This window comes from Ascaphus truei, chromosome 21 (genome assembly GCF_040206685.1).
Source record: "Ascaphus truei isolate aAscTru1 chromosome 21, aAscTru1.hap1, whole genome shotgun sequence".
Classification (NCBI taxonomy): domain Eukaryota; kingdom Metazoa; phylum Chordata; class Amphibia; order Anura; family Ascaphidae; genus Ascaphus; species Ascaphus truei.
The window spans coordinates 8,268,027-8,283,665 of NC_134503.1; the positions used below are offsets into that span (position 1 = coordinate 8,268,027).

General features: G+C 36.1%; 1 protein-coding gene across 3 annotated transcripts in view; it reads right to left on the reverse strand.

Moving 5' to 3' along the window:
• Positions 1 to 1,262: 1,262 nt before the first annotated feature.
• Positions 1,263 to 15,639, reverse strand: part of LHX3 (LIM homeobox 3) — a 29,145-nt gene continuing 14,768 nt past the window's right edge. For 2 of the 3 annotated variants that reach the window (XM_075578852.1, XM_075578850.1), the window contains exons 2-6: positions 14,218 to 14,389; positions 10,299 to 10,501; positions 5,540 to 5,691; positions 3,429 to 3,600; positions 1,263 to 2,740 (exon numbers count right to left, since the gene is read on the reverse strand). In XM_075578852.1, the coding sequence (XP_075434967.1) occupies positions 2,322 to 2,740; positions 3,429 to 3,600; positions 5,540 to 5,691; positions 10,299 to 10,501; positions 14,218 to 14,389 (1,118 nt within the window). In that variant the 3' untranslated portion in view covers positions 1,263 to 2,321. The remainder of the gene's footprint in view (positions 2,741 to 3,428; positions 3,601 to 5,539; positions 5,692 to 10,298; positions 10,502 to 14,217; positions 14,390 to 15,639) is intronic. The other variant, XM_075578851.1, reaches the window with a different exon arrangement.

Consider the following 15,639-nt stretch of genomic DNA (forward strand, 5'->3'; position numbering starts at 1 on the left):
TGTCCAATATAATATAATAATAATAATACATACTATAAAGATAATGTTTAATTCAATTATTGCGCTAAAGAAATTGCAAAATTGGGAGCCAATGTTGTAATTCCTTTAGCGCACATCATTTATTTAAACATTATCTTCATATAATCTTCGCCCTCCTCCTTTTGCAGTGCACCTTGGGCATAGGTGGGTGTAGTAAAAATAAGAATGACAATACTGTACAATGCAATACCATAAGTTACATGCTAACAATGTTACACACACTGTGCTGGGTTGTTTCATTCGTTTGCCGCTGGTCTGGCTAGCAACGCCACCCTGAGCAAATAACCTTGTTGTGGAAGACGAGTGATGTGTACCAAGTGGCTTGAAACTCACGCCGAAAACAGCTGGTATCAGACAATGATGAGTAAATGAACACATTGTCAGAAGCAGAAGTGGACGGTATTATTTATTGTCATTTTATGTTCATGCGGCTGTGCCTTTTTTCTGTTTTGTACACTATTCAGTGATTCACAGAAGAAAACTGTGCCTTAAAGTTTGATCTCGGGGCTGGACAGCTTACAGAGAGAGCAAAACTTGATGGCAACAACTGCAGTGCGATAACAACCCCTAATAATTATAAGTATAACTAATTAGTTCGAGACGCACTCTTCTTTTGGCCTTCAGCATTGGTTAAATCCCAATAAAACTTGGCAGGAGCCCAACACTTGATGGCAGCTTTGGCAAGGGAATAATTCTGCACTTTTCATTACAGTACCCCATCTGCGGTGCTTGATGGATTTCCCATCTGAATCAGATCTGCTTTAAACTACCTTTTCATGTAATAATTATAACACAAGCCATTGCAACAGGTAGAGAATAGGCTACATACTCTTTTGCTCTTGTACAGTAAAGTTAAAATCCATTAGCAGGGCTTGTGTACGAAGCATATTCCATGTATTTGCCATGAAAACATCGGTACTCCTTTCCATATATTATACTGCTTGTAAAATGATAGAATGCCTGCATCCCAACAACCTAATGTATATAACATCACAAATATTCCACAGATTAAATAGGAACTATGTCAACCGTGTGTAAAACAATAATTGCATGATGTAAAATATATTATTTGGTTACTTTGCAAAATACATTTAGTAAGATCTCCAAAGTATCACATATTCATAGAGCTGTTATTTATGTTTTTCAAATAGTATTTTACAAGAAGCTGTTCAATTATCTCTTGTTAGTAAATTTAGGCAGACATGATTAGCATTTTTTGCTGACAAATTTATTTAATGTCTTGAAGTGTTTGATCATTAAAGAGAGAATAAATAAAATACATTGACATACACATATTCTACGGTATTCAGCTTACGAGTAACAATTTACATACTGATGATTGATACCAATAAACCAAGTCTCTTTTATTTGTTGTGTTGAGAGGCGCCACATTGAAAGATACAACAGAAATGATGTTTAAAAAAAAGATGATAGTATAAAGATAAAAAAAGGTTTCTTTTTTTGGTCTGGGATTTTAGACTGGATTAAATCAATTAACGATTTATAACAAAAAAATAAATGTGGATACAGTTTTTGGCAACAGATTTTGAGTGCAAATCCAAAATGCATCTGCAGTCAGGATGTCTTACAGGTTACAGTACATGTAATCAGCATTCAAATGGCAACCTATTTATGAATGGTTGGCCATCCAATCAAAAAGGCAGCACATACTTTTCATGTAACACACCTATTCACAGAGTAACATCTATTTCAAAAGGGAAATACACCCATCATCCACAGGTACAAATTCAAATTATTAAGGTACTCAACATGTTTCCATCCTGCAAAGGAGACGGGTCCTTTATTAAATGGTTGGCATATTCTCCTATATTTTGAGTGTATTAAAATATTGGAAAATTCAGATAAAGAACAGACTAACTGGTGGTAGTCCATTTATACAATAAAGATGGGTAGGCAGGGAATTCTGAGGTTGGTTGGTAGCATACAACACAAGGCTAAAGATGTCCATAAGGTAATTGAAATTAGCTATAGATATGTATAAGTCTTTCTCTTGCAGTTCTTTCCTTACACATATGTTATGATGACAACACAACGCAGGTTAGCATTAGCAAAACTGAGAAGAGAGAGTCTAGATTAGCAGTGCTGGGTGAAGATGACTGATGCTCTCCGAACTTCTCTATATCACTGTATCGTCTGTGCCTTGGTAACAAATTTCCTGGTAAATCCATCTGATTGTGTTGTGTTCTCTCTCTCTTGCAATAAAAGTTTTCCCCTGCCTTTAATTCACCAAGTGGGTGCTGTAGAATGGTGTAAGTCTCATATCAAAACTGGGCATGGTCAACTTCATCTAACCAAGATGCTGGACTTGCTGGAAAATCTGGATATCCACCACTACTACCAGTAGATAGATCAGAGCTTGGTCCATTTGCTCCTAAACCTCTCATGGATGGAGGTACCCCTTGTCCACCTTGAGCCAGAATACCCAAGCCAGCGTCCGGGAATGCCATGCTTGAAATCAAAGGCTGGTGGCCAGGCATTGCCTGCAATGATGCTGGGGATTGGGGGATTCCATAGGGACTATTAGATCTCAGATCATGATACTGGTCCTGAGCTGGGATCCCTCCATGTTCCAATGAGAAAGCACCATTGCTTCCAGCCTGTCTGCCCAAAACTGGAGAAGCCTCGTTCAAACTGTTGTAAATCCCATTGGAGTGACTCATTTCAGACATGGACGGCTCATCTACAAGGAAGACAAATGGCACAGATATCATCATTCCCATATGTTTGCCTTCATATAATAACATATGTACTATCAAGGCATTAGGACTAAACTGTACTCTGTACCCATTCAGATAGATAGATAGATAGATAGATAAATAGATAGATAGATAGATAGATAGATAGATAGATAGATAGATAGATAGATAGATAGATAGATAACAACCAATGAATGAAAGAACACACTATGTTTATCGATGTAGGGATTGTGATAAATAAATAAAAATAAAACAATATAATAATAAGGAACACAAAGTGTAAGCCAATATATGAGTTATGGATTAATAACCATGCTCATTTGCCAATCATTATAACAAAATTATTTATTTATTAATAAAATGTGTTACCAGGAAGTAATACATTGAGAGTTACCTTTCGTTTTCAAGTATGTCCTGGGTATAGAGTTATGATGACAAATACATAGTTACAAATACATGGTTACATTAAGTGAACAGGGTTATACATGATGATGATGATAATCCCAATGGACATGTTTCTTCTAGGGAAATATTGAAGAGTTGAAGTACAGTTGAGATTTTACTGGACTTAGCAGACATGCCCCCAAAATGTACGTGTGTACATAATGCTGAATTCCAGTGAATTTGGGATGGAAATATCCCTTATTGTCCTGGTTGTGAATCCCACTGTACCTGTGAAGGAGACCTCAGCATCACTGTCAGGTCCCTCCTCCTGGATACTGTCCTTATCCGATTTGGAGTTCCCCCGCGATCTCTTCATGTTTCGGAAATATTGTCCCCATCTCTGTCTTCCTGCATCTTTCTTCAGTCTTTTTTCTTTCGCTCTCCTGTTCTGGAACCAAACCTTCAAAAATAGAAATAAATTTAAAAAAAACATTTAAGTGCAAAAAATACACAAATTGCAACATAGGTGGATATTTTTCAAAGACCCTCAGTTGCAAAATTGTCCAGTCCTCATCCAAAAAAAACCCAAAACAGTGCTATATCTAAAAATGAGAAATATCATATTACTTTAAATTGGATGCATTAGTGCTGTTTTTCATTTTACTTTTTTCAGCAAATTTGGTAAACAGTCGGCATGTTCTTTTTTAAATTGAAGTGAACCTAATGCCCTGGTGATTTTTATTACCTTCGCATTAAAAGCTTATTTCAACTACCATTTGAATAACTGAAGTTCAACTCAATTTTTTTTTAAATTAAAATTGATTCTTAAGTCGTCTCCCTGAAATATCTAAAAGTAATGTTCTGCGATTTCCTCCATGTTAATGTACCACTTTTTATTATAAAAACACTTCATATTACAAATGCAAGTTGATTTTCATATTCATTGCATTTATTTGATTTGACATTTTTTTACGAAATTAATAAATATTCACATATCGTCCAATTCTTCAGTAATATCTATATAGGGCTTTTTTTCTGGGCGTACGCAGAGATATGGCGTACCCCACATTTTTCATACGGCTACTGTCAAAGCTATTAACACATGCGCATACGTGAGAGCTCACGCATTGAAAGACGACTACTGTGTTAATAGCTTCTGACAAAAAGATTATTGGTGGACCACAGTATCCCCACCTTTTTTCACAGAGAAAAGCACTTTGTATATATATATTGGTTGTATATATATATATATATATACACACATATAATGTTCACTTATTTTATGATATATATGTGTGTGTATATATATAATCTTGAAAAACGTCCCAAAGGGGACCGGATCTTTGATGTCTGTTAATTACTTTTCATCACATTCCTGTCGGTGCCTGCTTATACACTGTTTTATATATATATATATATATATATATATATATATATATATATACTGTATATCATACACATTTTAAGTTATGGAGGGTGAAAAAGGCGACAAGAAACCTCCACCGTATTGCATATAGCAAATAAAAAGATCACTTGTAAGCACATTCATATGTCTAAAGTGATGTCCATGGTGAGGGAGACCGCGCGGTGACGTCTGTGCAGGGCGCGATCAGATTGCCTTAAGGCATTGATCACGCCCATAGGCGCACGCGGGCAGAGGATGGAGGGGGCGCGCGTTGCGCAAAAATCAGTTGAAACTGATTTCTTGGCGCGATACGCAGGTCACGTGAGCGATTCGCCCAATGAGGGTGAACCAGCTCTGTGACACCCCTAGGCACGTCCCTAGGAACGCACCCCCACGGCCCGTCCACCATGGACAGGGAAAGCACCCGCTTCACGCGGGTGACTTCACAGCCTCTGCACGCCTCCGCGTGGGCGAAGGCACCATGGCCCAGGCCTTAAACAGGTCTGCAACCCTGCCTTTCACCATTATCCCCAGCATACAGCACTTCCACTGCAGCAAGGGATTCTGGGTAATGACATGCAAATGAGCACACCGTGTCACCTTTTGCCTGAAATCCATTTTTACATGAACCCTTACAAGCTAATGCTCACTGTTAACACAGCTTTTAAGCACAGCGTGGGAATCAGATGCAAAGCCAGAGAAACCACTCACAGACATGTTTCAGCCTTAATGGGTCTCATCAGTGTGGGGTTGGTTATACTGGCTTTGCGATATTCAAGACTGTAGGATTTACCATACACATTTTAATTTATATTGGGTGAAAAAGGCACCCTACGACCTGTCTAATAAGACGTGAATATGCTCACTTTCTAATATCATACCATCATTTCTAATCATTTATTATCATGTATCATTTATAGTGCATTTCTCATGTCTTCAGTATAAACATATAATTTCTGTACATTGTCCTATTTATCTACAGTAACATTTTTACCTGCACAACCCTCATATCCAAGCCGGTTTCAGATGACAGCTGCTCCCTGACGTGCCTTGCAGGTTTGGGGGAGTTATTATAGGCATTTTTCAATGTTTCCAGCTGCTTGGCTGTTATTGTGGTTCTTGGCCTCTTGGCTGTTGATTCTGCTTCTGAAACCATTGGAAGAATAAAGATTCTTTAGAGTGATAACATGAAAGTGCAATACACCTTTTTAATTCACAGGGAACCTAGCCTCATTTATGGCGTGAATACAACTTGTTCTCATTATTCTAGATGGGTACAATCTGATATTTTAAATCTTCACAATAATGCAATTCCAGCCAATACTGTAATTTATTTATCATTTCACAGACTCTAGGGGTATGATACAATAAACATGTTTTCTTTATAATATTCAGTCATTTTCAGCTATGTTTTCAGCTATATATATATATATATATATATATATATATATATATATATATATATATATATATATATATATATTTACCGTCATTGTAAAAAAATGTATTCTAATTAATTGCATTTCTACATCCTCAGTTCATTTACAAACGATTCATTTTTATATTTATTTTTCTTATTATGGCATGATGAAATTATATTTATTTAAAACCCAGATTACACCAGCTGGAATTCCTTTACTGAACCCAGTATTTTTGTAATTTATTCAAATTTCAGAATCTTGTCTTTATATCTTCAAATATATTGTATTTTCTATGCTCTGTGTGTGCAGGGACATTGTCTACCCATCCAGGATGTTGTTCTTATTGTAAACAGAATAAGATTTCAGTTCCTTTTCAGTATTTATGTTGATATTGCCAATATATCTAGATACATAACACATTTTATGTGTGTGTGTGTGTGTGTGTGCGTGTGCGTGTGCGTGTGCGTGCGCGTGCGCATGCGCGTGTGTGTGTGTGCAGCTGTGACTACTGTCCTGGGCCCGGTAAGTTTCAGGGCCCGGGCACCTTGCAGGTGACCCTAACATGGGCCAGATCTGCAGAAGTGGCTCTCAGAGGGGGCCTGCTGGAGGCCGGCGGAACTGACAGGCACCTCTGCGGACACCCTCTAACAGGCACATGTGTGGACACCCTCTGGCAGGCATCTCCGTGGACACCCTGTGACAGGCACATCCATGGACAACCTCTAACAGGCACATGCATGGACACCCTCTAGCAGGCATCTCCGCGGACACCCTCTGTCAGACACCTCTGTGGACACCATCTGACAGACACCTCTGTGGACACCCTCTAGCAGGCATCTCCGCGAAAACCCTCTTACAGGCACCTCCATGGACACCTTCTGACAGGCTCCTCTGTGGACACCCTCTGACAGGCACCTCTGTGGACACCTCCAGCAGGCCTCTAGCAGGCCCCTTTCATCTTCTAAGGCAGCAGGTAAGAACACTCTTCTCCCCCCTCCCTCATTTGTGGCCCTCCCTGCCCCCCAGGCCCATACCTCCTCCCACCTCCATCCCCCATGACACATAACTACCCTCCCAGGGCACATAGCTACCCACCCTGGCACATATCTACCCCTCCGGGCACATAACTACACCCCAGGGCCAGGGCACATAACTACACTCTCAGGGCCAATAGCTACCCCCCTCCCCCCCCCCCCCCCCGCCCGGCACATAACTACCCCACCAGGGCACATAACTATCTCCGATGGCACATAACTACCCCCAAGGGCACATAACTACCCCCCACTAGAGCACATAACAACCCCCCCCCCTTCCAGGGTACATAACTATACCCCTCGTCCCCCAATGCAATGAGTATGTACAATCAGTATCATATTCTGCTTTTTAATGTAAAATAAATCTGTCATTATAAATGCAGAATTTGTATTCATACAAATGCACAATATTCATGTTCTAAAGTTAATGGGTTGGGGAGGAGAGGGCACAAGGCAAGGTCATCTTGTCCACTCACTATATATATATATATATATATATATATATATATATATATATATATATATTCATATAAAGGGGCTATATATATAAGATATATATATATAGATATAGATATAGATATAGATATAGATATAGATATAGATATAGATATAGATATATATATATATATATATATATATATATAACACGTTCAGCATTCCGGCATCCAGGAACAGCACATTAACATTGCCCATAGGGGATTGCCAGCATGGTGATTAACGCTCTGGTCTCTGAAGTGGGAGAACAAGTGACCACTTTTCTTTTTAAATGAGGTGCCTGCGCCACAGACAGGAGTAATTACTGTACAGGACGTGTATTAGTATGCACAATTATACAGCGCTGCGTAAACAGACAGCTATACATACAAAAGTATTATTATTAATGTTATTAATAGTACTATCCCAGATATTGATATTTCTATAGTACTATTCTAGTTATTGTCATAACTATACTACTACGCCAGTCATTGTTACTTCTATAGTATTTTCCCAGATATTGATATTTCTATGGTACTGTACTATCCTAGGGATTGTCATTGCGATAGTACTATAGCAGTTATTGTCATTACTACAGTACTATAGCAGTTATTGTCATTACTACAGTACTATAGCAGTTATTGTCATTACTACAGTACTATAGCAGTTATTGTCATTACTACAGTACTATAGCAGTTATTGTCATTACTACAGTACTATAGCAGTTATTGTCATTACTACAGTACTATAGCAGTTATTGTCATTACTACAGTACTATAGCAGTTATTGTCATTACTACAGTACTATAGCAGTTATTGTCATTACTACAGTACTATAGCAGTTATTGTCATTACTACAGTACTATAGCAGTTATTGTCATTACTACAGTACTATAGCAGTTATTGTCATTACTACAGTACTATAGCAGTTATTGTCATTACTACAGTACTATAGCAGTTATTGTCATTACTACAGTACTATAGCAGTTATTGTCATTACTACAGTACTATAGCAGTTATTGTCATTACTACAGTACTATAGCAGTTATTGTCATTACTACAGTACTATAGCAGTTATTGTCATTACTACAGTACTATAGCAGTTATTGTCATTACTACAGTACTATAGCAGTTATTGTCATTACTACAGTACTATAGCAGTTATTGTCATTACTACAGTACTATAGCAGTTATTGTCATTACTACAGTACTATAGCAGTTATTGTCATTACTACAGTACTATAGCAGTTATTGTCATTACTACAGTACTATAGCAGTTATTGTCATTACTACAGTACTATAGCAGTTATTGTCATTACTACAGTACTATAGCAGTTATTGTCATTACTACAGTACTATAGCAGTTATTGTCATTACTACAGTACTATAGCAGTTATTGTCATTACTACAGTACTATAGCAGTTATTGTCATTACTACAGTACTATAGCAGTTATTGTCATTACTACAGTACTATAGCAGTTATTGTCATTACTACAGTACTATAGCAGTTATTGTCATTACTACAGTACTATAGCAGTTATTGTCATTACTACAGTACTATAGCAGTTATTGTCATTACTACAGTACTATAGCAGTTATTGTCATTACTACAGTACTATAGCAGTTATTGTCATTACTACAGTACTATAGCAGTTATTGTCATTACTACAGTACTATAGCAGTTATTGTCATTACTACAGTACTATAGCAGTTATTGTCATTACTACAGTACTATAGCAGTTATTGTCATTACTACAGTACTATAGCAGTTATTGTCATTACTACAGTACTATAGCAGTTATTGTCATTACTACAGTACTATAGCAGTTATTGTCATTACTACAGTACTATAGCAGTTATTGTCATTACTACAGTACTATAGCAGTTATTGTCATTACTACAGTACTATAGCAGTTATTGTCATTACTACAGTACTATAGCAGTTATTGTCATTACTACAGTACTATAGCAGTTATTGTCATTACTACAGTACTATAGCAGTTATTGTCATTACTACAGTACTATAGCAGTTATTGTCATTACTACAGTACTATAGCAGTTATTGTCATTACTACAGTACTATAGCAGTTATTGTCATTACTACAGTACTATAGCAGTTATTGTCATTACTACAGTACTATAGCAGTTATTGTCATTACTACAGTACTATAGCAGTTATTGTCATTACTACAGTACTATAGCAGTTATTGTCATTACTACAGTACTATAGCAGTTATTGTCATTACTACAGTACTATAGCAGTTATTGTCATTACTACAGTACTATAGCAGTTATTGTCATTACTACAGTACTATAGCAGTTATTGTCATTACTACAGTACTATAGCAGTTATTGTCATTACTACAGTACTATAGCAGTTATTGTCATTACTACAGTACTATAGCAGTTATTATCATTACTACAGTACTATAGCAGTTATTATCATTACTACAGTACTATAGCAGTTATTGTCATTACTACAGTACTATAGCAGTTATTGTCATTACTACAGTACTATAGCAGTTATTGTCATTACTACAGTACTATAGCAGTTATTATCATTACTACAGTACTATAGCAGTTATTGTCATTACTACAGTACTATAGCAGTTATTATCATTACTACAGTACTATAGCAGTTATTGTTATTACTACAGTACTATAGCAGTTATTGTCATTACTACAGTACTATAGCAGTTATTGTCATTACTACAGTACTATAGCAGTTATTGTCATTACTACAGGTATGGTTATTTCTGTAATACTATCCCAGGTATGGGTATTACTATAGCACTCCAGCTGTGTGCAGGATGGTGTACTGTACCTCTCTGCTTTGCTGTCTCATAGTCTGCTTTGCAGACAAGCCTGCTGTCCTCCATGAGGTAGAATTCATCGCCTGTGGCCAGCTGCCTCTTACACACAATGCAGGAGAAGCAGTGTAGGTGATACACAAACTCCTGGGCTCTTCTCACCACCTGGGTAGGGGGAATGCCCTGTTGGCAGGCTGCACATTTGGTCCCAAACCTCCTGTAAGAAAGACAATACACACTATATGAATATGTACATGTCCCCCCTGCCCTTGTTACTATTTGAGTTGGATTTATAGTGCAAGATTTTTTTTTTTATCCTATTAATTGACTTTCAATTTTTTCACTGTATGGGGTGGTGACTGTTTGTAAAAAACGTCATTTTTGTAATCAATGTGTCATAGAATGATTGCAGATGTTATGATATTATTGAGTAAAATAAAATACAAAATGTGTAGTATTTATACCAGTGTGAAATACAAGGATATGGAGCTAGTTACTCTGAAAAGTAGGTCCTTTAACAGAAATAATTACAATGGTTTTATGCATATTTCCTAATGAGTAAATACATATACAGTATGAGAGAGAGAGAGCGAGCGAGCGAGAGAGAGAGAGAGAGAGAGAGAGAGAGAGCGAGCGAGCGAGAGAGAGAGAGAGAGAGAGAGAGAGAGAGAGAGAGAGAGAGAGAGAGAGAGAGAGAGAGAGAGAGAGAGAGAGAGAGAGAGAGATAGGTGGAAAGAGGGACAGAGAGAGAAGGGAAGAGAGGGAGAGAGAGAAGGGAAGAGAGGGAGAGAGAAGGGAAGAGAGGGAGAGAGAGAAGGGAAGAGAGGGAGAGAGATAGCGGAGAGAGGGAGTGGGGAGAGAGAGGGAGAGAGAGGGGAAGAGAAGGAGAAGGGAGAGAGATGGAGAGAGATGGAGAGAGAGGGTGAGAGAAGGAGAGGGAGGGAGAGATGGAGAGAGAGAGAGAGGGGGTGGGATAGAGGGAGAGAGATGCTTATACGAGGCTATTCTCCTGCATATAACTCAGTGAAGTAAACACTTTTAAATGTCATATTATTCATTATTTGCTACTATACTAAACACTGTTTAAAATATAAGGTTTATAAATACAATGTGGCTGGGTTTACTTGTTCTTTTTCTGGTCACGTGTAAAATGTATTCACACACAGGATGATTTGCTGTTTTCATCTCTGATATTTCGCTTGTCTTTTGAAAAATGCAGTTTGAAGGGATTTAAGATCAGCACCAAAAGGTTAGATCACGTGTAATCAAAACCTCACACCTTAATTGATATAACAATTTTTTTTATTATGCAACATTTTACAGTGTGACATAAAAAACTTCTGTTTTTAGATGTTATTCGCCAATTATTCATTTAGTAAATTGCTAACATATGTGAAGGTGCATGAATTAAATATTATAAAATAATACGTATTTGTCTTAAAAAATAAACATGTCCAATTTCAATATGTAGAAATAAAATCACTTTTCTACAATCACACATTTGCGAAAGTGGGAAAGTACTTTCACTGTAAATCTTTAGTATGAATTCCTTTTCCTAATTTAACATCAGAATGGTGTACAGTTCTTAAAATATTAAAACGGAAACGAATTAGCATAAGAAAAACCTACATTTCCATTATTTAAAATATGTTTGAGTGTAGATGCACTGTGTATAATGCATATCAGTGTAGATGGATATATATATATATATATATATATATATATATATATATATATATATATATATATATATATATATATATATATTCATATAAAGGGGCTATATATATAAGATATATATATATATATAGATATAGATATATATATATATCTATATCTATATCTATATATATATATATATATCTTATATATATAGCCCCTTTATATGAATATATATATATATATATATAATATATATATATATATATATATATATATATATATATATATCCATCTACACTGATATGCATTATACACAGTGCATCTACACTCAAACATATTTTAAATAATGGAAATGTAGGTTTTTCTTATGCTAATTCGTTTCCGTTTTAATATTTTAAGAACTGTACACCATTCTGATGTTAAATTAGGAAAAGGAATTCATACTAAAGATTTACAGTGAAAGTACTTTCCCACTTTCGCAAATGTGTGATTGTAGAAAAGTGATTTTATTTGAGTGATTTTATTTATATATATATCCCCAATAAAGACGGTGGAGGTTTTTTGTCGCCTATTTCACCTACCATAACGTAAAATGTATATGTATGTATATATATATATATATAGTACACCTCTAGATCATATAGTATAACGGTATAAAGGACAATTTAGACCATTATATACTCTTTTAAACAGAACCGTTCTAATCACAGACATGATTTCTTTTGTTTATGTATTTTTCAAAGCTCCATACGCTATAAATTGATTTCTTAGTTTGTGTATTTAATTTTTCAAACAAATTAAACTTTTTTGCAATATTGAAAAACATCAGAAATATATAAATATATATATAGTGTTGTTGTTGTCACAGCAATGCACAAACTCTTCCCCTGATTAGTCTTTTTCCAGAGAAGATTGAATGATTCTTCTCTGCAATGTGAAACAGCCATACAAGGGTTAAAGATGAATGATACATTGGTGGATTTGCTTAGCGTTGGAGTGGAGGTTTCCATATTATTTGCCTCTATCTTTTATTTATGCTACAGAACAGAATGGGACACGATTAGATGGATAGATGGATAGATGGATAGATGGATAGATGGATAGATGGATAGATGGATAGATAGATAGATAGATAACAAATAGATAAAGCAAATGGCACTCAGAGGTTTTGCAAAATATAAAGCACAATTTATTATCGCAATGACGTTTCGGTCATACACCTGGGACCTTTATCTTGGTAAAGGTCCCAGGTGGGGGGCTTTATTTTTTCCCAAAACCTCTGAGTGCCATTTGCTTTATCTATATTTGTGACAGTTCTCTTTTACTGAGCATTGGGTACTTTTAATACATCACCGGAGTGCCTTTTTTTTTAATATATATACGTGTGTGTGTGTGTGTGTGTGTGTGTGTGTGTGTGTGTGTGTGTGTGTGTGTGTATATATATAAAACGGAAATAGCCGTGTTAGTCCAGTTGTGATAGTGCAGAGTAAATGAGTTCTTCAGTATTAGGTGATACCTTTTTTATTTGGACTCACAATTTATGTCATAGGACAAGCTGACCTGAGGAAGAGAGGAAAACTCTCGAAAGCTTGTCCTATGGCATAAATTGTTAGTCCAAATAAAAAAGGTATCACCTAATACTGAAGTACTCATTTATTCTGCAATATATATTATTGCAATATATATATATATATATATATATATATATATATATATATATATATATATATATATATATATATATATATATATATATATATATATATATATATATATATATATATATATATATATATATATATACACACACGTTTTATTTTAAGTCTGCAGTGCTACACATTTTAAATTCACTCCTTGAAATTATCCTTTAGGATAGCAAGTGATATTTATATTCTATTAAACACAATAATAAAGTTAAAGCAATGATGTGACGGATAACTAGTTTTTTTCGATAGTACAAAATTCTAAACACAAACAGACGGACCCATGGGTAGTATTTTCCTACAATTTGGAACCAACCACTTACATTCTATTGTGTACTATTATTTTGATATTTGAGTTATCAATAATAAAGCGACACCCACTGTAACGGGAATAAACTGTTTATTATTTATTTAATATTAGTACAGTCTTATTGCATTTGCACCTTGCAAAGGTACACTTTAGCAAAAAATATTCTGAACTCTTTTACACTATACATAGCAGAATACTACATATTGCGGATCCCATGTTAGGGTGTAAGAGGGGAATTGCTTCTATTACAATACTTACTTAAAGAAGTCTTCTTTACAATAGACACTGTCACCTCTGCTGAAGCATTTCTCTGCCAGTTGCATCTGACAGTCACTACATTTTAAGCATTTACTGTGCCAATGTCTGTCCAAAACCTTCAGAATGAACCTGTCCACAATGTGCTGGTTGCAGCCTGAGCACAAGGGGATCTCTGCAAGACAAAAACACAGCTGGGGTATTTCTCAAACCTTAAAGCATATTGCTTGAAAAAATGAAAGAATCGAGATTATTTACTGATAATAACACACTTTGGGGATCGATGCTAAGGCCACAGTTTATTTAAAATGTATACAGTTCAATACAGAGCCCAAAAGAAATGAAGGTATTACATTATCTCAGTGTAGGAATGTAGATCAGTTTAACACATCTTGCTACTAATTATTGTATAAACACCATTGTTTACATTCATATCTATAATGATAAATAATTGGTTTAAATATTGCTACTCTAGTAAATGACGATTTTGTCTTCCTGAATGGTGTCACCCTGCTAATAATAAGGTGCCATTTTATATATTCTATCAGCAATTCGCATGATAATTACTGAGGTGTATTTGTAAAAACTCCCTGTCATATTGTGCAATGGGCAGTGGGACCTTCATATTAATACCCAGATTTCTTATCTACCCCTTTGTATAATAAACCCATATTGGCATTGTGCTAATATACACCAAACAGGTGAGAGGACAGGAAACGCGTTTACACAACCGTGGTAATTACTGAAATTAGATATCTACCAAATATATGAGGTGGGGGAGGGGGTACGTGTGTTAAAAAAAAATGTGCAATCTTCCTCAGGAACTGAATGGGTTAAATTAAACTGGCATCAACGAGTTGCCACCAGAAGAGAATGTAAGGAGAACTGATTTGTCAAATGAATATATAGCTGATTAAAGGTAGGAAAGAGAACTTGCCAGATAAGATTTTCACGTGAAGGCATCTCATGGTACCCCAGTTCAGAAGGGGAGCTGTCCAACTTTAATGGGGACCCACACCACAATGGGAGGCTTAAGTCTCCCAAACAACCATGTAATACCAAGATAATATTTCTTCCTTCTGATCCCCTATGTCTAATCCACTCTCCTTCTAAGACAAAATACAATTCCTTCAATTAAAACCAGCATTTACCCCTCCACAAAGTAGCATCATGTCATGTTAAGTAATGTTACGTTAAGTAAATGAAACCTTACATTGCAGTGTGACTTCCTAGCACAGTAGTGGACAACTCAGTCCTCAAGGGGCACCAACGTGTCAGGTTTTAAGGATATCCCTGCTTCAGCACAGGTGGCTCAATCAGTCAACGACTGAACCACCTGTACTGAAGCAGGGATATCCTTATAACCTGACTTGCTGGTGGCCCTTGAGGACTGGGGGAGGCCTCTTAAAGGTTTTTCCATTTGAT